General features: G+C 42.6%; 2 protein-coding genes across 2 annotated transcripts in view; both read left to right on the top strand.

Annotated features, from left to right (window-relative positions):
* The window catches only part of LOC121002576 (ATP-dependent translocase ABCB1-like), a 185,271-nt gene extending 164,206 nt beyond the window's left edge, over nt 1-21,065 (top strand). The window contains exons 8-9 of the mRNA XM_040434019.1: nt 20,789-20,960; nt 21,060-21,065. Of these exons, the coding sequence (XP_040289953.1) occupies nt 20,789-20,960; nt 21,060-21,065 (178 nt within the window). The remainder of the gene's footprint in view (nt 1-20,788; nt 20,961-21,059) is intronic.
* LOC121002299 (ATP-dependent translocase ABCB1-like) overlaps nt 21,051-26,871 on the top strand; it is a 1,351,406-nt gene continuing 1,345,585 nt past the window's right edge. Inside the window, exon 1 of the mRNA XM_040433696.1 lies at nt 21,051-21,159. Coding sequence (XP_040289630.1) covers nt 21,152-21,159 — 8 coding nt within the window. The 5' untranslated portion in view covers nt 21,051-21,151. The remainder of the gene's footprint in view (nt 21,160-26,871) is intronic.

Below are 26,871 nucleotides of genomic sequence, written 5' to 3' on the forward strand. Positions count from 1 at the left end.
ATACGTTTCAAAGGCTTTTATCGACAATTACATGACATTTATGCAAAGAGTCAGTATTTGCAGTGTTGGCCCTTCTTTTTCAGGACATCTGCAATTCAACTGGGCATGCTCTCAATCAACTTCTGGGCCAATTCCTGACTGATAGCAACCCATTCTTTCATAATCACTTCTTGGAGTTTGTCAGAATTAGTGGATTTTTGTTTGTCCACCCGCCTCCTGAGGATTGACCACAAGTTTTCAATGGGATTAAGATCTGGGGAGTTTCCAGGCCATGGACCCAAAATGTAACGTTTTGGTCCCCGAGCCACTTAGTTATCACTTTTGCCTTATTGCACGGTGCTCCATCGTGCTGGAAAATGCATTGTTATTCACCAAACTGTTGTTGGGTTGTTGGAAGAAGTTGCTGTTGGAGGGTGTTTTGGTATCATTCTTTATTCATGGCTGTGTTTTTGGGCAAAATTGTGAGTTAGCCCACTCCCTTGGATGAGAAGCAACCCCACACATGAATGGTCTCAGGATACTTTACTGTTGGCATGACACAGGACTGATGGTAGCGCTCACCTTTTCTTCTCCGGACAAGCCTTTTTCCAGATGCCCCAATCGGAAAGAGGCTTCATCGGAGAATATGTCTTTGCCCCAGTCCTCAGCAGTCCATTCACCATACTTTCTGCAGAAGATCAATCTGTCCCTGATGGTTTTTTTTGGAGAGAAGTGGCTTCTTTGCTGTCCTTCTTGACACCAGGCCATCTTCCAAAAGTCTTCGCCTCACTGTGCGTGCAGATGCGCTCACACCTGCCTGCTGCCATTCCTGAGCAAGCTCTGCACTGGTGGCACTCCGATCCCGCAGCTGAATCCTCTTTAGGAGACGATCCTGGCGCTTGCTGGACTTTCTTGGACGCCCTGAAGCCTTCTTAACAAGAATTGAACCTCTTTCCTTGAAGTTCTTGATGATCCTATAAATTGTTGATTGAGGTGCAATCTTAGTAGCCACAATATCATTGCCTGTGAAGCCATTTTTATGCAACGCAATGATGGCTGCACGCGTTTCTTTGCAGGTCACCATGGTTAACAATGGAAGAACAATGATTTCAAGCATCACCCTCCTTTTAACATGTCAAGTCTGCCATTTTAACCCAATCAGCCTGACATAATGATCTCCAGCCTTGTGCTCGTCATCATTCTCACCTGAGTTAACAAGACGATTACTGAAATGATCTCAGCAGGTCCTTTAATGACATCGATGAAATGCAGTGGAAAGTTTTTTTTGGGATTAAGTTAACCGCCTCCGGACCGCCTAACGCAGGATCGCGTTCCGGAGGCGGCTCACTCAGGCACAGTCACGCATCTACGCGTCATCTCGCGTAGATCTGCAGGTAATCTGTTTTGATAACAGCGTCTAATATACCTGCTACCTGGTCCTCTGGTGGTCCCTTTTGCTTGGATCGACCACCAGAGGACACAGGCAGCTCTGTAAAGTAGCACCAAACACCACTACACTACACCCCCTCTGTCACTTATTAACCCCTTATTAACCACTGATCACCCCATATAGACTCCCTGATCACCCCACTGTCACTGATCACCCCCCTGTCATTGATCACCCCCCTGTAAGGCTCCATTCAGACATCCGTTTGTGTTTTGCGGATCCACAGATCCGCAAAACACGGACACCGCGGATCCGCAAAACATGGACACCGGCAATGTACTTTCCGCATTTTGCGGATCCGCACATTGCCAGAACTATATAGAAAATGCCTTTTCTTGTCTGGAAATATGAGACTTTGTAAGAAAAATAAATAAATCATCATGTTCCGCTAACTTGTGCCCAAAAAAATAAAATTCTAGGAACTCGCCATGCCCCTCACGGAATACCTTGGGGTGTCTTCTTTCCAAAATGGGGTCACTTGTGGGGTATTTATACTGCCCTGGCATTTTAGGGGCCCTAATGCGTGAGAAGTAGTTTGAAATCCAAATGTGTTAAAAATGCCCTGTGAAATCCTAAAGGTGCTCTTTAGAATTTGGGCCCCTTTGCCCACCTAGGCTGCAAAAAAGTGTCACACATGTGGTATCGCCATATTCAGGAGAAGTAGGGCTATGTATTTTTACATATACCCATGCTGGGTGAGATAAATATCTCTGTCAAATGACAACTTTGTATAAAAAAATGGGAAAAGTTGTCTTTTAGAGAGATATTTCTCTCACCCAGCATGGGTATATGTAAAAAGACACCCTAAAACACATTGCCCAACTTCTCCTGAGTATGGCGATACCACATGTGTGACACTTTTTTGCAGCCTAGGTGGGCAAAGGGGCCCAAATTGTAAAGAGCACCTTTAGGATTTCACAGGACATTTTTTACACATTTGAATTTTAAACTACTTCTCACGCATTAGGGCAACTAAAATGCCAGGGCAGTATAACTACCCCACAAGTGACCCCATTTTGGAAAGAAGACACCCCAAGGTATTTCATGATGGGCATAGTGAGTTCATGGAACTTTTTATTTTTTGTCACAAGTTAGTGGAATATCAGACTTTGTAAGAAAAAAAAAAATCATCATTTTCCACTAACTTGTGACAAAAAATAAAAAGTTCTATGAACTCACTATGCCCATCGGCGAATACCGTAGGGTGTCTAATTTCTGAAATGGGGTCATTTGTGGGGTTTTTCTACTGTCTGGGCATTGTAGAACCTCAGGAAACATGACAGGTGCTCAGAAAGTCAGAGCTGCTTCAAAATGCGGAAATTCACATTTTTGTACCATAGTTTGTAAACGCTATAACTTTTACCCAAACCAATAAATATACACTTATTGCATTTTTTTTTTTTATCAAAGACATGTAGAACAATAAATTTAGAGAAAAATTTATATAGAAATGTAGTTTTTTTTGAAAAATTTTACAACTGAAAGTGAAAAATGTGCTATTTATTCACACATGTCATACAGCAACGTTTCGGTTCTCTCTCAGAACCTTTTTCAAGCCAACCACGAAATGTTGCTGTATGACATGTGTGAATAAATTGCACATTTTTCACTTTTAAGGAGTGCCGTGGATTTTTGCGACTTGTCTACCACCCAGAATCGAGGGGTTATATATATATATATATATATATATATATATATATATATATATATAAATATGTGAATTAAACCCTTCCTGCCACAGTCAGGGCAGGAAGGGGGTAAATTAACAGACTGTAGGATCATAATGAATTTTTACAGCCAGCAGGGAGTTTCTCACATCAAGAAAGCGCTCCCGGCAGGCTTTCACAATTTACACTGAGATGGATCTATGTAGCACCCTCCTACAATGATGCAGTCATAGGGCTCATGCACACGACCGTGACATTTTTTGCGGTCCGCAAATTGCGGATCCTCAAAAAACGGATGCCGCCCACTTAGGTAAGTCCAAGAGATGTAGTTCTGTTAGTGTTAGGTACCCATCTGCAGAAGCCACCTTGACGCTTTAATTTAGAATGAACCCCATTTCTCAGTTCTATTGTTTGCATGTGAAATGTTGTGCAGCCATGCTTTTATTAGTTCTCTGTCATGACAAAATTAAATAATATTTATTGATGATTTATTTTTTTATGTGGGCAGGCTCCAAAAAATGGGACAGAGTTTGTTTGGTCCCTGAATACAAATAACTGGGAACTGCGTTTTAATTATGATTTTCTTTTCAACTTCTTTTTAATGAGAACTTCAACAGCAAATAATAGAAGAGTACATATAAGGCGCAGACGAGCCTGTCCCCAGTGGCTCTACTAGTTCCAGGGTTCAGATGCAGAGCGGTAGTGTCGCTATGAGGGGTGTCAAGGTGCTCCTAAGGTCGGGCCGCGTAGCGGCTGCACAGAAAGTTCGTAATTGTTAGGAACTGAAATCAGTAAGGTCCAGACTTTGATGCAAGTTCAGTTGATTTACTCGATACTGGCATAAATGGATAGCAGCTCATACAGAATCACAAAAGCTCTTGGCTCCAGCAGGTTTTAGGGTGCACTGGCAGGTAAACCGGGTTCTTTCCTCTATTGCCACCGTGCTGAACTCTCCCTCTTGTCTGGTATTTGGTAGAGGCCGCTTTCATCTAGGCTACATGTCTCTGATAGCAGGCTCAGTGCTTTGTGGGCGTCTGACCAAATTTTGATAGACTGTCGGGTCTTGGTTGCAACTCTTACAACCCCTAGGTTAGGGCTGACTTGACTCCAGCTGTGAATTGCCTGCTGTGCTCCCTATCAGGCTTCTAGGCCAGGGTTGCACTGCACTACTTTTCTAGCCTCTGGCTAGGACTAACACTCTACAACTCCCAAATCACTCTGAACAGGCAAGACACCCCTCCCCTTGGAAGAACTGGGGTAACCTCCTGTATTCACAATCAATTCCTCCAATCTGTATATTTTATCGACTTTAAATATTCACTCAGACAGTTGACGAGTGGCTTGACTGCCAGGACTTCGATAAGAGAAGACAAGGAGTTGTTGGCCAGGATTAGCCCCTTTAGAGACAAAAGAATCTGGGAAGTGGTGAAGAACCAATTGTTCCACTACCAATGAAAGAGAGTTGTCTAAAATTTTATTAGTTAAAGGGGTTTTCTGGGAGTTTTAAACTGATGATCTATCCTCTGGATAGGTGATCAGTATCTGATCGGTGGGGGTCCGACACCCGGGACCCCCGCTGATCAGCTGTTTGAGACAGTACCACTGTGCCATGGTCTTCTCTCTTCTTACCAAGCATGGTGTTGTACATTGTTGAGTGCTGTTCTTTGTATAGCAGCTCAGCCTCATTCACTTCCATGGACCTGAGCTGTGCCTAGGTCATATGACCAATGAATGTGACGTCACACAGCCTAGGAAAAGCTGGAGATGGCATTGCACTACTGCGAGCTCCACTGCCTTATCAAACAGCTGATTGGTGGGGGCCCTGGGTGTCAAACCCCTACTGATCAGATACTGATGACCTATCTAAAGTATAGGTCATCTGTAAAAACACTTGGAAAACCCCTTTAATTCAAGTACATCTCTCCAGAAGGTTGCAGTTACGGAACAAAACCACCACATGTGAAGATAGGTTCCTGTCTTAGTGCTGTTTCCAGCAGGTGTCCAGGTATGAAAGTTCCTTCCAGCCCTACTCTTAAAGACATACTTGGAAAAGATTACAAAACAGAGCTACAAACAGGATAATATGGCACCACATACTTCTTAACTCAAGTGATATCTCCTCTGATGTAGATGTTCTTTTTTCTCATCTACTCCATTCGGACCAGACAGCCATTATGATTTCCTTCAGCTATTTATTTTCTCTGAAGAGTTTGACACACAGACATTTTGGTTTCTTACTTTTCCATCACCCTCCTCACCTTCTGAACACCCTATTTCTCCACCCCCAATACTGTGCCCACTGTGATCCCCAGTACTATCCTGCAGAAACAGATCATCCCCTTGAAAATACTAGTACCACATAGATAGTACCCCTTCAATAATTAGTGTTGTAAAACATAGGGTCCCCCAAAAATAATTGTGCTAAGCTTATACTGTGCCAGGGTACACTTAATGCTAACAGTGCTTTCAATAGCAAGAATGTCCGTTATTGTGCCCAGGAAGTAATAATGGCCACATATTGCCCATACTAGTAATCATGTTCCCCATAGTCCCCCAGCAATAATAAAGCCCACCATAATGCCCCCAGTAGTAAAAATTTCCCTTATAATTTGTGCCAGTACAGAAATACCCCTTATAATGTGTGCCAGTAAATAAAATGCACCAATATAATGTTTGTCAGTACAAAAACTACTTATAATTCATGCCAGTACAAAAATGCCCCCTTTTAATGTGTGCCAGTGCAAACAATCCCCCCTTGGAATGCGCGCTAGATCCCAAGGTCTGGATCTCAATTACTGCTGCAAATTCCTCTATTACTCCTACTAGCACTACACAAATTTTATTGCAAGTGAGCCAGGATCCAGGAGTCCAGCCGTAACCAGGTAGGAGACACCGTTGACACTATTCCTACTACCATACAGAGACATTATACCACTCTGGCATTCCTAACCTGGTACGTGAGTTACAACACCTTAAAGGGCCCTGTGTTAGTACCCTGTGCACGCTGCAATTGGCTTCATGAACAAACAATAGACTATTATATACATTTCCTCACTCACTGCATAATTTGACGTCCGTGTAACTTTACCCATGGTCGGGCTCTATTGCATCTCATTTGCTAAAAGTTGTTCCTTTTGAGGGTAGAGTCCTGACCAAGTTTTAACCTCCAGTAGAAGAGGAGATAATCCCAACTGGGGCCCCTCTTGCCCTGGGCCCCATAGCAGTCGCATGGCCTGCCGCTATGGTGGTTACGCCCTTGCCTGCCTTGTACATTGATGTGGCAGAGAATGTGGGTTTCTCCTTGCGATTGTGGCTGTGCGGAAAAGTGCACACCGCAGTGGACACTTTGAGAAGCTGTTACAGGCAGGGACAATACATGTCTTTCATGGCTCACTGGGTCATTTTTTTTTGCTGCAGCAGCAAGGTAGCACCCAAGCAAAAAGGACAGGTTCTATTGACACCTCCACAATTGTGTTGGCCTGGCTCCCACAAAAGGCACTTATCCGCCTGCTCCACCTCCATAAATACCATCCAGTCCCTAACAACTGAAGGGTACAGCGTCCCTCCCACTCCTCCTACATCCTATCACATGTGTCAAGTCAAGCATTGCTGCACCGTGTTGGAGCTGATCAGTCTTCTGTGAGAGTAGCCACATAGGCAAGCAGTACATCAAGCAGCAAACATCCCGCTGGCTTTCACTCTGCAGACTCCCACTGGACAAGCTGGTCAGCGACAATGGCTGCAACATTGTGGCCACCCTGAACCTGGGGGAAATAACACATGCTCCCTGCATAGCCAACTTCATCAACCTACTGTAGTTGTGCAATGCTTTTTAAATAAGTTCACTGGCTTGCACAAGGTGCTGGCAATGTCAAGGAGAATGTCCTCGACTTGCAGCACCAGAATGGTTTGATTTTAAACTGCTTAATCCATGACATTTAAACTCACTGGAATTCAATATTGGAAAAGCTAGAACATCAGTATGAGCAGCAGAAAACCGGGAATTATTTTTTTTCATGCACCAGACTTCCTTAGCAGGAAGCATGTGTTGTTTTGAGGTCAGGCAGTGGCAAAAGTCCTGTCCAGCACACAATCGTCATCAGAGTCCTCATCCTTCCTGACATTCTATCAGACTGTAGGATATCATAGTAGGTTCTTTGCCCACCTCCCCTGCTCTGCATTTGCCTCTTCTGCCACTGTCACTGCCCCCAATGCCAATACTTTGGCTACGGGTGACACTACTACCACCACCAACATAGCTATGCCTGGGGTCTGCAGTCTCCAACTTCACCTCAGGGCAGTGCATACGCTGACTGCTTTCACACAAGTCATCAACAGGGAGACTCTCTAGACTATTTGCCTTAGGGCGTGGTGGGGTTTTCTTCCCACTTCTTAGGAAAAAGAAAGACACCCACTAGGAAGGGGCAGTGAAGACTGAGAAAACTCCACTGAAAGACTTTTCTGGGGCTGTGAGGAGGAGGAGCAGGAGGAACGCTGTGACCCCAGCTCCACGCAAGGTGTCAGACTCTGAAGTCACCTCTGCATCATTCTCTTTCGACTGAGAGGAGATGTGAGCCATCCAATCCACAATCCTATCCTTATTCTCCTTAATGTTAATGTTTCACCTTTCCGAAGCCTGCAGGGACAACTCTGGTCTACGGCTTTTGGCTAGGTAGCTGGTTCTGCTACCACCCCCATTCTAGCTCTGGTTCTTTCGTTTGGAACCCTTCCACAATCTTGGCATATTTGGGTCTCTCAGATAATATTGTGGGCTACCATGTGTATTGGTATAGTAATCACGTATATTCTGGTTTTAATAATTTCAACAACCCCCCACACACAAACACACCCAATAAAAATTGGACTTAAAGCAGAAATACAGGGAAACAGATTTAGGACTAGATTTGTTATCACTCACAGATAATTTAGTGCACTACTCTGTGTATTGGTGTAGTGATCACCTATATGCTGGTTTAATTAAACAAGTCCCCCAAAAAATGAAATTCCAACCATGTGGAAATACAATAAACGGAAACGGACGATTGATGCCCTGCCAACCCCCCTTCAAAAAAAAAAAAAAATTGGAACTGTGTGTGTGTGGAGATAATAAACAGATCTAGCCCTTATATTACGTTGACAATAACTGATTTATATATTTATTTTTTTCTCAAATTAATTTTTATAAAAATTAAATACTGTATGTGAGATAAATATGGTATGCTAGATTGATGGTAGAACACGTGTTTCTTCTGTGAAAATGGAGGGAAAAATGAAAGAATGTCCTTGCAGAATGTAAAAGTTAATTCCCCATTAAAAGTGCCCTGTCTGACCCAGGAAGAAGTACAGCGGCATCTTAAAAAGATTAAAATAGACAAATCGCCAGTACCAGATGGCATACACCCCCATATCCTAAGAGAATTAAGTAATGCCATAGCCAGACCCTTATTTCTGATATTTTAGGACTCTATACTGACAGGGAGTGTTCCACAGGATTGGCTCATAGAAAATGTGGTGCCAATATTAAAAAAGGGTACAAAAACAGAGCCGGAAACTATAGGTCGGTAACTTTAACATCGGTTGTGGGTAAACTGATGGTTTGAAGAGATGCTGTCTTGGAGTACGTCAATGAAAATAAGCAAATAATGCCATATCATCATGGCTTCATGAGGGATAGGTCACGTAAACTAATTTAATCCGTCTCTATGAGGAGGTAAGTTCTAGACCTGACAGCGGCGAATCAATGGATGTCGTATATCTGGACTTCTCCAAAGCATTTGACAATGTACTGCATGAAAGGTTAGTATATAAAATGAGAATGCTTGGACTGGGAGAAAATGTCTGTATGTGGGCAAGTAAATGGCTCAGTGATAGAAAACAGAGGGTGGTTATTAATGGTACATACTCAGATTGGGTCACTCACTGTCACTAGTGGTGTATCTCAGAGGTCAGTATTGGGTCCTATTCTCCAATATATTTATTAATGATCTTGTAGAAGGCTTGCACAGTAAAATATAATTTTGTGCAGATGACACTAAACTGTGTAAAGTAATTGACACGGAAGAGGACAGTATACTGCTACAGAGGGATTTGGATAGATTCGAGGCTTGGGCAGAGAAGTGGCAGATGAGGTTTAACACTGACAAATGTAAGGTTATGCACATGGGAAGGAATAATGCAAGTCACCCGTACATACTAAATGGTAAAACACTAGGTAACACTGACATGGAAAAGGACCTAGGAATTTAGTGAACAGCAAACTAAGCTGTAAAAACCAGTGTCAGGCAGCTGCTGCCAAGCCCAATAAGATAATGGGTTGCATCAAAAGGGGCATAGATGCCTGTGATAAGAACATAGTCCTACCACTTTACAAATCACTAGTCAGACCACACATGGAGTACTGTGTACAGTTCTGGGCTCCTGTGAACAAGGCAGATATAGCAGAGCTGGAGAGGGTGCAACTTAAGTAATAACTGGAATGGGGGGGGAACACAGTACCCTGAAATATTATCAGCATTAGGGTGTTTCACTTTAGAAAAAAGACAACTGAGGGGAGATCTAATTACTATGTATAAATATATCAGGGGTCAGTACAGAGATCTCTGCCATCATCTATTTATCCCCAGGACTGTGACGAGGGGACATCCTCTGTGTCTGGAGGAAAGAAGGTTTGTACAGAAACATAGATGAGGATTCTTTACGGTAAGAGCAGTGAGACTATGGAACTCTCTGCCTGAGGAGGTGGTGATGGTGAGTTCACTAAAATAATTCAAAAGGGGCCTGGATGTATTTCTGGAGTGTAATAATATTACAGGCTATAGCTACTAGAGATGGGTTGTTGATCCAGGGAGTTATTCTGTTTGCCTGATTGGAGTCGGGAAGGATTTTTTTTCCACTTAAGTGGGGAAAATGGTCTTCTACCTCAGTTTTTTTTTTTTTGCCTTCCTCTGGATTAACTTGCAGGATAACAGGACGAACTGGATGGACAATGTCTTTTTTCGGCCTTATATACTATATTACTATGTTTTTGAGGATTGCAGCAGTTGCAGTTCTGCTAGGAGGCACAGCGAGCCCCAGCTCCTCAATTCTGACTGCCTGGCTAATAGCATTACTGCTTGTCTCAATTCTACACACATAGTTCTCCTATTTCTTTGTAAGTCTAGCCTTTCCCTTCACTGTTCCTGGCAGTAGAATACAAGCTTGACTGATTTCTGACTGTCCCTGACTCCCTAAGAGAATTTTTCTGGCAGACACTATAAGACCCAACTACCCCTAGGGCTCATGCACACGACAGTATTTTGGGTTCAGTATACTGGCCGTTTTTGTAGTTCAGTATGCGGTACATATACTGAACCATTCATTTCAATGGTTCAGCAAAAAATACTGAAGTGTCTCCGTGTGCATTCCGTTTCAGTATTTCAGTATTTCCGTACCGTGAAAAGATAGAACATGTCCTATTCTTGTCCGCAAATCACGGTGCTTGGCTCCATTCAAGTCAATGGGTCCGCAAAAAAAACGGAACAAATACGGAAATGCATCCGTATGTCTTCCGTTTCCGTTCCATTTTTTGCTGAACCATCTATTGAAAATGTTTCAATTTCAATTATGTAATTACTGTATACTGTATATGCCATACGAAAAAACGGAACGGAAAAACGGAACAGAAACGGAAACACAACGGAAACAAAAAACGGAACATCGGATCCGTGAAAAACGGACCGCAAAACACTGAAAAAGCCATACGGTCGTGTGCATGAGGCCTTAGTCAGAGCTCAACACAGAATGACGTATTGTTCATTCTGCTAGGGCACCTCCCTGCCTGCTGCAGCACTGATTGGCTCATCCAGGCTGTCTGTCGGCCTGGGAACCAACCAGGGCAAGCCATGTGAGAACCCTTCTTTTTCCTCTCTTGTGCTTTTTTCCTTGTGCATTACGCACCATTTTAGTGGATTTGTCCAAAACAAACCTGAAAAGGTTTGGGTTCTTTTGCCATCCAAAAAATAGCAAAGTTCGGACAAAACCCAGTTCAGTACAAACTGGCTTGCTCATCTTTAAGGGTGCAATAATTTTGTCCAGCCCATTTTTGGAGTTTGTAGTAACATTATGTCCAATTAGCTTTTTTTCCTCCCTTGTTTTTGTTCCAATACACACAAAGGGAATAAACATGTGTATAGCAAAACACGTGTTACTGCAATACTTTTCTGTGAGAAATACTTAATTTTCTTGAAAAATATCAGGGGTGCCAACATTTACGGCCATCACTGTAAGAGGCAGGCTGTAAATCTTGCCTCAGCATTTTACACATAGTAATACTACAGATAAAGTATATAACTGCTTAAAATCTGCGTCCCTACACAGTATTAAACATAAATTCAAATGACAGCAACACTTTAATCTTTATTCATAAGTAGAGTTAAGCGGACACCTGGATGTTCGGGTTTGGCCGAACTTCGGAAAAAAGTTAGAGTTCGGGACCCGAACTTGACCCCGAACCTGAACCCCATTGAACTCAATGGGGACCCGAACTTTTGAGCACTAAAATGGCTGTAAAAATGTCATGGAAAGGGCTGGAGGGCTGCAAATGTCGTCAAAATGTGGTTAAGAGTATGGCAAGTGCTCTGCAAACAAATATGGATAGGGATTTGACTTAAAATAACATAAAATACGTAAAAATAAAAAATAATAATCTTGATCTAGGAGGAACAGGTCCATATGGAGTAAGAGGTTGAGGAGGCGGTGGAAGTGGCGGTGGTGGTGGAGGAGGTAGCCTACACTGCTTTTTGTTTTAAAATTTATTTTTATTTTTTTAAATTAGGGTACACCCCAAAACATTGGGAAATATAACCCTCCAGTCGTGATAAACACACGTTCAGACAATACAACGGCTGCAGGGCAGGCCAGCACCTCCAAGGCATAAAGGGCAAGCTCAGGACATGTGCCCAATTTGGAGACCCAGAAGTTGCAGGGGCTGACCCCTGTCAGTTAGTTTGTGTAGGCGTGTGCATACTTACTGCCCCACCCACAATGTCGCACATCCCCGTGATGTTCACGATCCAATTTAATATCTGCTCTATCGACTTTCAATGTTCTTTTATGCACCTACCATGGTGATTACGGGTGGCGGAGAATCAGGGTTCCAGGCCGGAGAGGGAGCGTGAGAAAAAGAGACCAAATTTAAGGAAGATGAATTTATAAAAAAAAAAAAAAATTGGGATTGAGAAGAAATGTGGGAAAAGCTATTGAGGCGCAAATGTGGGACAAATTACAGAAGCCCAAATGTGGGCCAAAAGAGTCAAGCGGAATTGTGGGAAAAGCTATTGAGGCGCAAATATTGGACAAAAGAGTATAGTGGAAATGTGGGACAAAGTATTAAAGCTTAAATGTGGTACAACTTGTTTAAGTTTAACCACCTCAGCCCCCCCTAGCTGAAACACCCTTAATGACCAGACCACTTTTTACACTTCTGCACTACACTACTTTCACCGTTTATTGCTCGGTCATGCAACTTACCACCCAAATGAATTTTACCTCCTTTTCTTCTCACTAATAGAGCTTTCATTTGGTGGTATTTCATTGCTGCTGACATTTTTACTTTTTTTGTTATTATTCGAAATTTAACGAAATTTTTCACTTTCAGTTGTAATTTTTTTTTTTTTAAAACGACATCTATATATAAATTTTTCTCTAAAGTTATTGTTCTACATGTCTTTGATAAAAAAAAATGTTTGGGTAAAAAAAAAATGGTTTGGGTAAAAGTTATAGCGTTTACAAACTATGGTACAAAAATGTGAATTTCCGCTTTTTGAAGCAGCTCTGACTTTCTGAGCACCTGTCATGTTTCCTGAGGTTCTACAATGCCCAGACAGTAGAAAAACCCCACAAATAACCCCATTTCGGAAAGTAGACACCCTAAGGCATTCGCTGATGGGCATAGTGAGTTCATGGAACTTTTTATTTTTTGTCACAAGTAAAATGGAAAATGATGATTTTATTTAATTTTTTCTTACAAAGTCTCATATTCCACTAACTTGTGACAAAAAAATAAAAACTTCCATGAACTCACTATGCCCATCACGAAATACCTTGGGGTGTCTTCTTTCCAAAATGGGGTCACATGTGGGGTAGTTATACTGCCCTGGCATTTTAGGGGCCCTAATGTGTGAGAAGTAGTTTGAAATCAAAATGTGTAAAAAATGTCCTGTGAAATCCAAAAGGTGCTCTTTGGAATGTGGGCCCCTTTGCCCACCTAGGCTGCAAAAAAGTGTCACAAATCTGGTATCGCCGTACTCAGAAAATTTTTGAAAATCGCCAGCCTGCCAGCGACGATCATTGGATGGCAGGCTGGTGATGTAATACCCCTCTAACTTTTGCCGGCCCGCGATGCGCATGCGCGGGCCGGCTTTGAGCGAAATCTCGCGTCTCGCGAGATGAAGCGCCGATGCGTGACTCTGCGCATCAATTAAAGAAGCATTTCAGAAATTGTATTCCCTGTCACCTATGCAGAGCAGGAGTTTATTCACGTCTAAAATTGTATAATGTCAACCCAAGAATGTAACAGAAAAATTACAGAAATTAATTAACCTGTCTACTTGGTAGAGCAGGGGTCTATGACAGAAAAAAATTGTTAATGGTCACCCGAAAATGTTAAATAAAGATTATTGAAATTTATTAAGCGGTCAACTAGGTAGAGGAGGAGTATATTACACCAAAACAGACAGCGCGCACTTTATGCAGCAGCTCTGAAATATCGGGGTAATTTTTAAGGAATCTCTGCACCACCAGATTCAGCACATGCGCCAGGCAAGGGATGTGCGTCAAACCGTCTAGTCCCAGAGCTGCTACGAGATTTCGCACATTATTGCACACCACCAGGCCGGGCTTGAGGCTGACTGGCACAAACCACTCATCGGTCTGTTGTTCAAGGCCAGTCCACAGCTCCTGCGCGGTGTGGGGTTTGTCCCCCAAACAGATACATTTTAAAACTCCCTGCTGTCGTTTAGCCCTGGCTGTGCTGAAGTTGGTGCTGAAGGTGTTACGCTGACCGGATGAGGAGCTGGTAGAGGATGAGGAAGCAGAGTAGGAGGAGGAAGCAACAGGAGGCAAACTGATGTGCCCTGCAATCCTCGGTGGTGGAAGGACATGCGCCAAACTGCTATCCGCCTTAGGCCCAGCCGCCACTGCATTTACCCAGTGTGCTGTTATGGAGATATAATGGCCCTGAACGTGCTTACTGGTCCACGTATCGGTAGTCAGGTGCACCTTGCCACAGATGGAGTTGCCCAGTGCACACCTGATTTTGTCCCCTACTTGGCTGTGAAGGGAAGGGATGGCTCGACTTGAAAAGTAGTGGCGGCTGGGCACGACGTACTGTGGGACAGCCACCGCCATAAGGCCTTTAAAACTATCCATCTCCACCAGATGGAAATACAGCATTTCAAAGGCCAGTAATTTAGAAATGCTGGCATTCAGGGCTAGGGATCTCGGGTGTGTAGGGGGGTACTTCCTCTTCCTCTCTAGCGTTTGGGATATGGAGAACTGAACGCTTCCGTGGGGCATTGTGGAGACGCTTGGTGACCCAGGTGGTAGTGTTCCTGGCAGATCCTCTGTTTGCGGGGTGGCAGGTGACACTGTCACTCCAGAGGTGGATGAAGAGGCCGCGACTGCAGCAGAAAAGGAAGCAGGAGGAGCCAGAGACCTTTCTTGGTTTTTGAGGTGTCTACTCCACTGCAGCTCGTGCTTTGCACTTAAATGCCTGGTCATGCAGGTTGTGCTTAGGTTGAGAACGTTTATGCCTCGCTTCAGGCTCTGATTGCACAGCGTGCAAACCACTCGTGTCTTGTCGTCAGCACATTGTCTGAAGAACTGCCACGCCAGGGAACTCCTTGGAGCTGGCTTTGGTGTGCTCGGTTCCTTGCTGCAGTGGGCAGTAGGAGGCGTACTGTCTAGAGGATGGCCACTCCGCTTTTGCACCCTGCTCCCTTTTCTGCTGTGCTGGTGGCTCTGTGCGACCAGCGCCTCTTCCTCACTTGCATGACCTTGATTCCATGTGGGGTTGAGGACCTCATCGCCCTCCACATCATCTTTCACCCAGTCTTCACCCCTGCCTTCCTTGTCGGTCTGCACACTTTCGAAAGCCCCAGCAGTTGGCACCTGTGTTTCGTCATCATCCGAGATGTGCTGCGATGGTCCTCCCATGTACTCATCTTGAAAGATAGGTGGTTGGGCATCAGTGCACTCAATCTCTTCCACTTCTGGGGCAGGGATAGGGAAACCCTGCTAACAGAGTCATCAAAAAGCAGAAGAGACTGCTGCATGACTTGGGGCTCAGACTGCTTGGCTGATTTGCAAGGGGGTGAGGTGCAAGACTGATGGATATCGGCTGCAGGTGCCAACTGTGATCTTTCAACAGGAGACTGGGTGGAAGACAATGTGAAGGAACTGGATCCACTGTCAGCAACCCAATCTACTATCGCTTGTACTTGTTCAGGCCTCACCATTCGTAGAGCAGCATTAGGCCAGACTAAATACCGATGCTGGTTTTGTTGCCTACTCGCACCTGAGGAAGGGGTTTCACTTGTGCGTGTAGCTGGCACAGATCGACCACGTCCTCTCCCTGCAACAGGAGCTCCACCAGCAGCACCACGACCTGGGCCACGTCCCTTATTCAAAGCTCTCCTCATATTTTTCGAATTTAGGATCTTGCCCTAAATAGGTTTTTAATTAATAGTAGAATAGAACAACAGTATGTAAAGGGTGTATCTCACACGGTCTGAACCAGTGTAGGCCTGAAGTAAATATTTCTTTGCCCAAAATGGCTGTATTTCAAATCCCTGAATTAAAACCCTGTATGTAGAGGGGGTATCTCACACGGTCTGAACCAGTGTAGGCCTGAAGTAAATATTTCTTTGCCCAAAATGGCTGTATTTCAAATGGCTGTATTTCAAATCCCTGAATCAAACCCCTGTATGTAGAGGGTGTATCTCACATGGCCTGAACCAGTGTAGGCCTGAATTCAATATTGGCATTTAAAATCTCTGAATGTAATTCAAATGTATTAAGGGTGTATCTCACAATGACATCTGCATCAAAGGCTGCCAACTAAATTTTTTGTGCCCAAACGAGTGTTTGTTTAACAATAGTGATAAGCGGCAGGGGTCATATTCGAATTTGCGATATTTCGCGAATATTTTGTAGCAAATTCGAATACTCGTTATATTCTACGATTTTTTTACTCGAAAAATCGGCAAGGTAATGATCGTGTAATATGCGAATTTTCGCAATACGAATTTTTATTGCGAATTTTTCAACTTACAACTATTAGACAAAGAAGATTATAGCACTATATTAGCTAAATTGCTCTATATTCGTGTTTTTTTTTTTTCCGAATATTCGCTATATTGCTATAACTTTGTTTTTTTCGAATATTCGTAATATTCTAAAACAAGAATATATAGCAATATAGCGAATATTCGAAAAAAATTAATATAGAGCAATTTAGCTAATATAGTGCTATAATCTTCTTTGTCTAATAGTTGTAAGTTGAAAAATTCGCATAAAAAATGAGCATTACAAAAATTCGCAAACAACACTACTCCTAAAATCAAATATACTGCAGCCTTCTCATTGGCCCACAAGCTAGAAGCAGGGAGGGATCATGTGTACTGATGAAAAAAAAAAATATTTGATTATTCGAAATTACGAATATATATCACTATATTCGAAATATTTGCAAATTTTCGAAGTACCTATATTCCCGATAAAAATTCGAAATTCGAATATTCGTGATCAACACTTTTTAACAACTGAATTTGACAGCAAGACAAAAACACAGAAATGAAGTGGCAATTCTGGAGGAGCTGCTCAGCCCCTGACACTGTGGCGTGTCTATTTAATGGAGGAGCAGCCCCACCGCATGTGGACCGCAATAATCGACTAACCCCAGCAAAATATGCATACAATGGAGGACGTCGACGCGGTCCACATGCACCACAAGAGCAAACTACACAGAATGTAGTAAATAAACATAGGAAACAAAGAGAGGATTTGCACCAACAAGAAATGCTACTGACTAAACAGGGGAGTCATACATGCAGGTATTAAAAGCTGAGACTTCCGCCAATATGTTCCAGTAAGGAAGATATCAGAGCCCATCACTGCACCACGTCACGGTCACTCAGCATGGCAGAGGGTCCTAGCCGCTGCTCTAACTATGGTGTGAACACAGTCTGGGGGTGTTGTAATTCAGCACACAGCCAAGCCTCCACACAAAGGCCCAGCATGAATACTGTGGCAGTGCAATGTGAATGAGGCCAGGCCGTGAGCCACACCTATACCAGACCATGTGATGGAGGTTACCAGGTGCAACAGAGTGTCCAAACACACCCAAATCTAACAAGACAAAAACACAGAAATGAAGTGGCAATTCTGGAGGAGCTGCTCAGCCCCTGACACTGTGGCGTGTCTATTTAATGGAGGAGCAGCCCCACCGCATGTGGACCGCAATAATCGACTAACCCCAGCAAAATATGCATACAATGGAGGACGTCGACGCGGTCCACATGCACCACAAGAGCAAACTACACAGAATGTAGTGACGTGGTGCAGTGATGGGCTCTGATATCTTCCTTACTGGAACATATTGGCGGAAGTCTCAGCTTTTAATACCTGCATGTATGACTCCCCTGTTTAGTCAGTAGCATTTCTTGTTGGTGCAAATCCTCTCTTTGTTTCCTATGTTTATTTACTACATTCTGTGTAGTTTGCTCTTGTGGTGCATGTGGACCGCGTCGACGTCCTCCATTGTATGCATATTTTGCTGGGGTTAGTCGATTATTGCGGTCCACATGCGGTGGGGCTGCTCCTCCATTAAATAGACACGCCACAGTGTCAGGGGCTGAGCAGCTCCTCCAGAATTGCCACTTCATTTCTGTGTTTTTGTCTTGTTAGATTTGGGTGTGTTTGGACACTCTGTTGCACCTGGTAACCTCCATCACATGGTCTGGTATAGGTGTGGCTCACGGCCTGGCCTCATTCACATTGCACTGCCACAGTATTCATGCTGGGCCTTTGTGTGGAGGCTTGGCTGTGTGCTGAATTACAACACCCCCAGACTGTGTTCACACCATAGTTAGAGCAGCGGCTAGGACCCTCTGCCATGCTGAGTGACCGTGACGTGGTGCAGTGATGGGCTCTGATATCTTCCTTACTGGAACATATTGGCGGAAGTCTCAGCTTTTAATACCTGCATGTATGACTCCCCTGTTTAGTCAGTAGCATTTCTTGTTGGTGCAAATCCTCTCTTTGTTTCCTATGTTTATTTACTACATTCTGTGTAGTTTGCTCTTGTGGTGCATGTGGACCGCGTCGACGTCCTCCATTGTATGCATATTTTGCTGGGGTTAGTCGATTATTGCGGTCCACATGCGGTGGGGCTGCTCCTCCATTAAATAGACACGCCACAGTGTCAGGGGCTGAGCAGCTCCTCCAGAATTGCCACTTCATTTCTGTGTTTTTGTCTTGTTAGATTTGGGTGTGTTTGGACACTCTGTTGCACCTGGTAACCTCCATCACATGGTCTGGTATAGGTGTGGCTCACGGCCTGGCCTCATTCACATTGCACTGCCACAGTATTCATGCTGGGCCTTTGTGTGGAGGCTTGGCTGTGTGCTGAATTACAACACCCCCAGACTGTGTTCACACCATAGTTAGAGCAGCGGCTAGGACCCTCTGCCATGCTGAGTGACCGTGACGTGGTGCAGTGATGGGCTCTGATATCTTCCTTACTGGAACATATTGGCGGAAGTCTCAGCTTTTAATACCTGCATGTATGACTCCCCTGTTTAGTCAGTAGCATTTCTTGTTGGTGCAAATCCTCTCTTTGTTTCCCCTGAATTTGACAGCAGTATATAAGCCTGTAATTTCACACGTGCTGATGCTGCAAGGCCTGAAAATAGTGTTTTGTCAAAAAAGTGTGTTTTTCAAACCCCAGAAAATGATGGGTGTATTTCTAGCTTAAATTGCAAACTGACTAATCCAGATGTTGTAGTTTGCCAAAAAAAAATAATAATGGTGATTTGCAATGTCCCAAAAGCTCTGATGCAGTGCTGGTGCACTGAGCTTGCATAAAATAGCCGCCGCCACCCACCTAACTAACAGAATTATAAAAGCGCCAAGAAAGCGCCGAACACCGAACCCGAACTTTTACGGAAATGTTCGGGTCCGAGGTCCAAAAATCCTAAAGTTCGGTACAAACCCGAACTTTACAGTTCGGGTACTCTCAACCCTATTCATAAAGGTCTCACCTTTAGCTGCTTGCATTTTGCTAAGATTCATCTTCTTGTTATTTTTTTATTTATGCAAAACAAAATGCAGCAATAATACAAAAACCTCTGTCAAAAAGGCAGAATTGCAAGATTTTTCAGTTTTATGTAACTGCATACTTTATATTCCATTACTCATAATAAGATAAACTTTTGCATTTGTTACATTCTGAAATCCTAGCATATTGCTTATTATAGATTCCTTTTTATACTCTGTTTACATAATATATGATATAACATAATTTTTAAAGATTGTTGTATTACTATTCTGACTCATGCCTTTATAGTATTTGCTTTTATGTGCCTTTATACATCCTTAAAGAGGACCTGTCAGCACTCCTGACATGTCTGTTTTAATAGCTTCATGCATTCCCCATGTAATAACTATTCTGGAGCATCTGTTCTTATGGCTCTATGTTGTGCCATTCCTTTATTATTTCTACTAGAAGTTATGAATAATTGCTATTAGGCTGCAGTAAGGGTACAGAGGGGTGTTAACCAGTTGGGGGTGAGTACCTGCACAGTCTGGAAATGGCACTGATTGGATAGTCAGACTGTGCAGGTACACACCCCAAACTGGTTAACACCCCTCTGTACCTTTACTGAAGGCTAATAGCAATTAATTCAGTAGCTATTAAAACAGGTATGTCAGGAAAGGTGAAAGATCCTCTTTAAAATCCAAGCAGCATGCGTTACTGATGTTATAACAGACAATGATATACAGACCATTTGACTTCGGCTACTTTCACATTAGGGTTTTTTGCGGATCCTTCATGGTTCTGCAAAAACGCTTCCGTTACCATAACACAACCGCATGCATCCGTCATGAACGGATCTGGTTGTATTATGTCTTCTAAAGCCATGACGGATCCGTCATGAACACCACTGAAAGTCAATGGGGGACGGATCCATTTTCTATTGTGTCAGTTTTGCTCCGCACCACATCGCGTACAGAAAAACGCTGCTTTCAGCATTATTCTGTCCGCGATGGGAGCGCAACCAAACAGAACGGAATGCATTTTGGTGCATCTTGTTTCGTTCAGTTCAGTTTTGTCCCCATTGACAATGAATAGGGACAAAACTGAAGCGTTTTCCCCTGCTATTGTTATCCTATGACGGATCTCAATAGCGGAATTGAAAATGCTAATGTGAAAGTAGCCTTACGTGTTAAACCAAAAAATAGGGGGATATTGCTCATATCTTAAGTCCCCTTTATTTGTATTCCTACTTATATATTAACTTATAGGCCACAGGGATATCAGAACAAACACACAACAAAAAAAAGATAGCATAAAAGAAGAAATAATGTCATAATCTTGTCACAACTCTTTCATACATCATGCAAGTGTCTTGTAGGAACATTATTCTTTCTTTTGTAGAGACATGAATACCATATATGAAGGACTGTCCATTAATGTGTGCATATTTGGACAATTTCTCTCCACCGTTGTCACTGGCATCACCATAGGATTTGTCAAGGGCTGGAAACTAACACTAGTGACCTTGGCAGCTGGTCTACTGCTCTTTACATTATTATCACTATGGACCAAGGTAAGTTTCTAAAAGTCAGTAACCTAAGGATTTTTGATTGGCTTAACAATGTAACAGCCATGTTCGTTTTGCAGATTGCTGCTTCATTTACATCTAAAGAGTTAAAAGCTTATGCGAAGGCGGATGCAGTTGCAGAAGAAATCCTGACATCCATACGAACAGTTGCTTCATTTAATGGACAAGAAAAAGCGATGGATAAGTATGTCATTTTTATCTGTAGTTTGGTTTCATGGTGTCAGTGTATACACTATGTACTGGTCATCTTGCCTCTTCAAACTGTGCCTTAAATCCCAGCGTCGTACAGCTATGGCGCACTGATCAGGAGGGCGTAGGAGCTGCAGTGACTGCTGGACCCCGGCATCAGTGAAAACACAGATGCCAGCGCATTAACCCTCACTAAGCCGTGGTCAGAGCTGACCGCGGCACGTGCAGTATCCGTGCCGGGTCCCCCCGCTGTGGTGACGGTGACCCGATGGCTGGGAAGGCAGCCCCATGCCTTCCATAGGCATTGTGCTGCCTTCCATGTAAGCCTGTGAGATCCAGCCCCCTGGATATCACAGGCAAGCAGGTTGTAAGTGTATTAGACTGTGTAATACACTTACAGCTAATGCATTACAGTACAGAAAAATAGGGGGAGGGGCGAATAAAAAATAAAATTGGGGAAAAATTTGACATATTAGGTATCGCCGCGACCGGCTCTATAAAAAAAAAAAACTGTGCCAAAACAGCCATTTTCTGGTCACCTTGCCTCACAAAAAGTGTAATACCAAGCGATGAAAAAGACGTATGTAGCCCAAAATGGTACCAATCAAACCATAATCTCATCCTGCAAAAAATGAGCCCCTAACTAAGGCTACTTTCACACTAGCGGCACGGACCTCCGGCAGGCTGTTCCGTCGAGTGAAAAGCCTGTCGGATCCGTCCTGCTGCTAATGAACGTGTTCCCCCGAACTGCCGCTCCATCGCCATTGACTATAATGGGGACGGGGCGGAGTTCCGGCAGCGCACGGCAAGAGGCTGCCGGAATAAATGTCGGACATGTTGTAGTATTAATCCGGCAGCCTCTCGCCATGCGCCGCAGTGCCTTCACCGGAACTCCGTTCCCACCCCCATTATAGTCAATGGGGACGGAGCGGCAGTCCGGGGGCACAAGCTCACTAGCGGCAGGACGGATCCGACAGGATGTTTACCCGATGGAACAGCCTGCCGGAGGTCCATGCCGCTAGTGTTAAAGTAGCCTAAGACAATCGCCTGAAAAATATAAAAATATGGCTCTCAAAAATGGCAACGCAAAAACAAGATTTTATTTGGTTAAAAAAAATGCTTTTACTGTGTAAAACTTAACAAAAAAATAAATAATAAATAGACACATTGGGTATTGCACACACTATGCCAAAACAGCCATTTTATGTCACCTTGCCACACAAAAAGTATAATACCAAGCAATCAAACAGTCGTATGAACTCCAAAATGGTACTAATCAAACTGTCATCCCATCCTACAAAAATTGAAACTGTACATAAGACAATCACTCAAAAAATAAAAACCAATGACACCCGTAAACCAATCCATCAAAATCTGTGCTGCAATTGCTATAGCACTCCTTCCTTTCTGAGTCCTGCCATGTGCCCCCACAGCAATGTACCACTAGATATGGGAGAAAATAAGTAACAAATTATGGGGTGCTTTTTCTCCTGTTACCCCTCGTAAAAATGAAAATTGTGGGGCTAAAGCAACATTTTATTAGAAGAAATTAAACTTTTCATTTTCACAGCCAAGCGTTTCCAAATTCCAAAACGCTTAGGGGTCAAAGTGCTCAGTACACCTCTTAATGTATTGTTTGAGGGGTGTAGTTTGCAAAATGGGATCACTTTTTAAGGGTTTCCACTGTAGGGGTACATCATGGTCTCTTTAAATACAAAATGGTGCCAAAAACGTTCTAATAAAATCTGCCTCCAAAAACCATATGGCGTTCCTTTCTTTCTGACCACTGCCATGTGCCCCGACAACAGTTTACTACCACATATGGGGTATTTCTGTAAACTGCAGAATCAGAGTAATGTACTGTATATTAAGGTTTATTTTGCGGTTAACCTTGCTGTGTTGCAAGAAAAAATGTATTAACATAAAATTTATAAAAAGAAATGAAATGGGTTAACAAAGTTTGTAACATAAATTTTTAATAATTTGAAGGGGGTAGTTTCCATTATGCAAGCCCATCAAAATCACTTTATAACAGAATTGGTGCTTTAAAAAATGGTTTTGGAAATTTTGTTAAAAATTTGAAAAATTGCTTCTAAAATTCTAAGCCTTCTAACGTCCTAAAAAAATAAAATGACATTTACAAAATTATGCCAACATAAAGCAGACATATGGGGAGTATGAATTGATGACTATTTTATGAGGTATTACTATCTGTCTTAAAAGTAGAGAAATTCAAATTTAGAAAATTGCAATTTTTTCTAAGTTTTGGGTAAATTTGGGATTATTTTCTAAATAAAGGTTGAATATATCAACTCAAATTTACAACTGAGATAAAGTACAGTACAATGTGTCACGAGAAAACAATCTCAGAATGGCTTGGATGAGTAAAAGTGTTCCAAAGTTATTACCACATAAAGTAATACGTCAGATTAGCAAAAATCAGCCTGGAATTTAAGGTGAAAAGTGGCTCGGTACTGAAGGTGTTAAAAAGGGTCTGTCAGGTTTTAAAAGCCATTAGAAGGCAGTATATAACATGAATAGTTGCTGGGATTGACTGCTCTTGTCTCCTTCCTCCAGATTGTGTGCGCTCCCATAGAGCATACACACTCTTCCCAGTTCTTAAAGGGCCAGCAAACGAAAGGGCTAATTTATCCCAAGCCTATGACAGTGTTCTCTGGAATATCTACAGCACCTCTTCCTACAGTTGTCTGATCAATAATGTTTGCCACGTGTTAAGTTTCTGTGAGAATATTCTGCTATTTTGTTTTCTGCATATTTTGCTTGTTTTACCTTTTTGCATGTACTGTGTTTGTCCTGAACTTTGTTTTCCTTTTGACTATGTCTCTGCCTGTTCCCCTGGTTCCACACACTAGTGTCTCTCAACCTACTTGGGTCAATAGTCACTGAATAGAGACTACACTTAGAAGGAGGTACCCTGTAGCGAAGTCCAGATCCTTGTATAGGGGAAAAAGGCGTATACTAGGGGGATCACTTAGACAACACCCTCAGGAGTTGCCACAAGTTAAATCCGTTCAGTGGCACAATAGGTACACATTCACTGCATTACATGCCATTTGTCACCTTGGTATGCTGTTATACGTGGCCCATATAAAGCCACTAAAATACTAACACTGCTGCACACAGACATAATAGCTTTGTACATAGACCTGCATATGTGCAAATTAATTTATTATTACAAAACTATCAGCAGCAGTTTCACTGAAATCAACATAAAAAACTTAGTATGTTTTAAGTTTGTATACAGGGAGAGATGTATATCACTGTGGGCGACTAACTCCTCTTGTGCAAACATTTTTGAGAAAATGGTGTTTCTCTTCTGACTTTGCCACTTTCCTGAAAAATAATATCTTCTTAGTTTTTTTTTTTGTGATGTAGAAGGCTGATATATACGCCAGCCATGTGCACATGGACTGTTAAAGTCTACGCCAAATTAATTTATGATGAGGCATATGACTCGTGATAAGTTAGGCACAGCCCTCGGCAGCACACAGGATTTCCATATACCAGCGTAAACTGCTGTTCTGTGATAAATCAGTGCCTCTGTATGGGCTGAAAAGAAACCACAGTCTTAGCACTATTTAAAAAAATACCCCAATAACCTGACACATTCATGGAGTTGCATGGTGGACATGGATATACACTCACCTAAAGAATTATTAGGAACACCATACTAATGCGGTGTTGGACCCCCTTTTGCCTTCAGAACTGCCTTAATTCTACGTGGCATTGATTCCACAAGGTGCTGATAGCATTCTTTAGAAATGTTGGCCCATATTGATAGGATAGCATCTTGCAGTTGATGGAGATTTGAGAGATGCACATCCAGGGCACGAAGCTCCCGTTCCACCACATCCCAAAGATGCTCTATTGGGTTGAGATCTGGTGACTGTGAGGGCCAATTTAGTACAGTGAACTCATTGTCATGTTCAAGAAACCAATTTGAAATGATTCGAGCTTTGTGACATGGTGCATTATCCTGCTGGAAGTAGCCATCAGAGGATGGATACATGTTCTCATTCTGTTTACTCCAAATTCGGACTCTACCCTTTGAATGTCTCAACAGAAATCGAGACTCATCAGACCAGGCAACATTTTTCCAGTCTTCAACAGTCCAATTTTGGTGAGCTTGTGCAAATTGTAGCCTCTTTTTCCTATTTGTAGTGGAAATGAGTGGTACCCGGTGGGGTCTTCTGCTGTTGTAGCCCATCCGCCTCAAGGTTGTGCGTGTTGTGGCTTAACAAATGCTTTGCTGCATACCTCGGTTGTAACGAGTGGTTATTTCAGTCAACATTGCTCTTCTATCAGCTTGAATCAGTCGGCCCATTCTCCTCTGACCTCTAGCATCCACAAGGCATTTTCGCCCACAGGACTGCCTCATACTGGATGTTTTTCCCTTTTCACACCATTCTTTGTAAACCCTAGAAATGGTTGTGCGTGAAAATCCCAGTAACTGAGCAGATTGGGAAATACTCAGACCGGCCCGTCTGGCACCAACAACCATGCCACGCTCAAAATTGCTTAAATCACCTTTCTTTCCCATTCTGACATTCAGTTTGGAGTTCAGGAGATTGTCTTGACCAGGACCACACCCCTAAATGCATTGAAGCAACTGCCATGTGATTGGTTAACTAGATAATTGTATTAATGAGAAATAGAACAGGTGTTCCTAATAATTCTTTAGGTGAGTGTATATTGACATTCACAGCATTGAAATTAATTAAAAATGATAAACTAGAGGAGGTGATATTGATAAATGTACGCTGGAAATGGAATTCAGATGAATTATTGAACTACAGCCTGTGGCACCACATGGAATAAATGAACAATTAAGTTTTGCTTGCTTTCAGCACAGTGGCTCAGTGGTTAGCACTGGCATCTTTCAGCACTGGGGTCCTAGGTTGAAATCGGACCGAGGACAATATCTGCATGGATATTTTATGTTCTCCCCATGTTTTCGTGGGTTTCCTCCCACACTCTAAAGACATACGGATAGGGAATTTAGATTGTGAGCCCTATTGGGGACAGCATGTGTGTTAAACTCTATGGAATATGTCAATGCTATATAAGTGAGTAAAATAAATAAATCTCAGTGGACACTAATTTAGGGGACTTAAAGGGAACTTGTCACCATGAAAATGCAGTCCAATCTGCATGCATCATGTTATAGAGCAGGAGGAGCTGAGCAGATTGATATTTGGGAAAAGATTAATTAAAACTTGTAATGAGTATCTACAGTTTTTTTATGAATCATTTTTTATGCATCATGTGGGTGGTGCCACTTTGTGATTGACAGCTAACTGCATGACTAAACATACTATCATCCACTGAGTAGGACCACCCACATGGCAAATAAAGAGAGCAGAGGTTTACATTTATAAATTACACGTTTTACTGAATCTTTTCCCACAAAACTACATATCATTCTGCCTGCCCATTGCAATGACAGGTTCCCTTTTGATCTGCATGAATAAGACTAGAAATATCAAACCTGTTCTGTAGGGTCACTGTGTATGCTATTGTGTTTTTATGTTCAGTATTAACTTTGCTAATAGTAAGGATTAGTTTAGGACGCTTAGCGAACTATGTTTTAATGTTTTAACAATACTTTTATAATGTTTAAAAATTCACAAATTATGTCTTGTGCCAAAATTTGCTACTTTTTGATAGAGATGAGCAAAGTTTTGAA

This window comes from Bufo bufo, chromosome 5, assembly GCF_905171765.1.
Source record: "Bufo bufo chromosome 5, aBufBuf1.1, whole genome shotgun sequence".
Classification (NCBI taxonomy): Eukaryota; Metazoa; Chordata; class Amphibia; order Anura; family Bufonidae; genus Bufo; species Bufo bufo.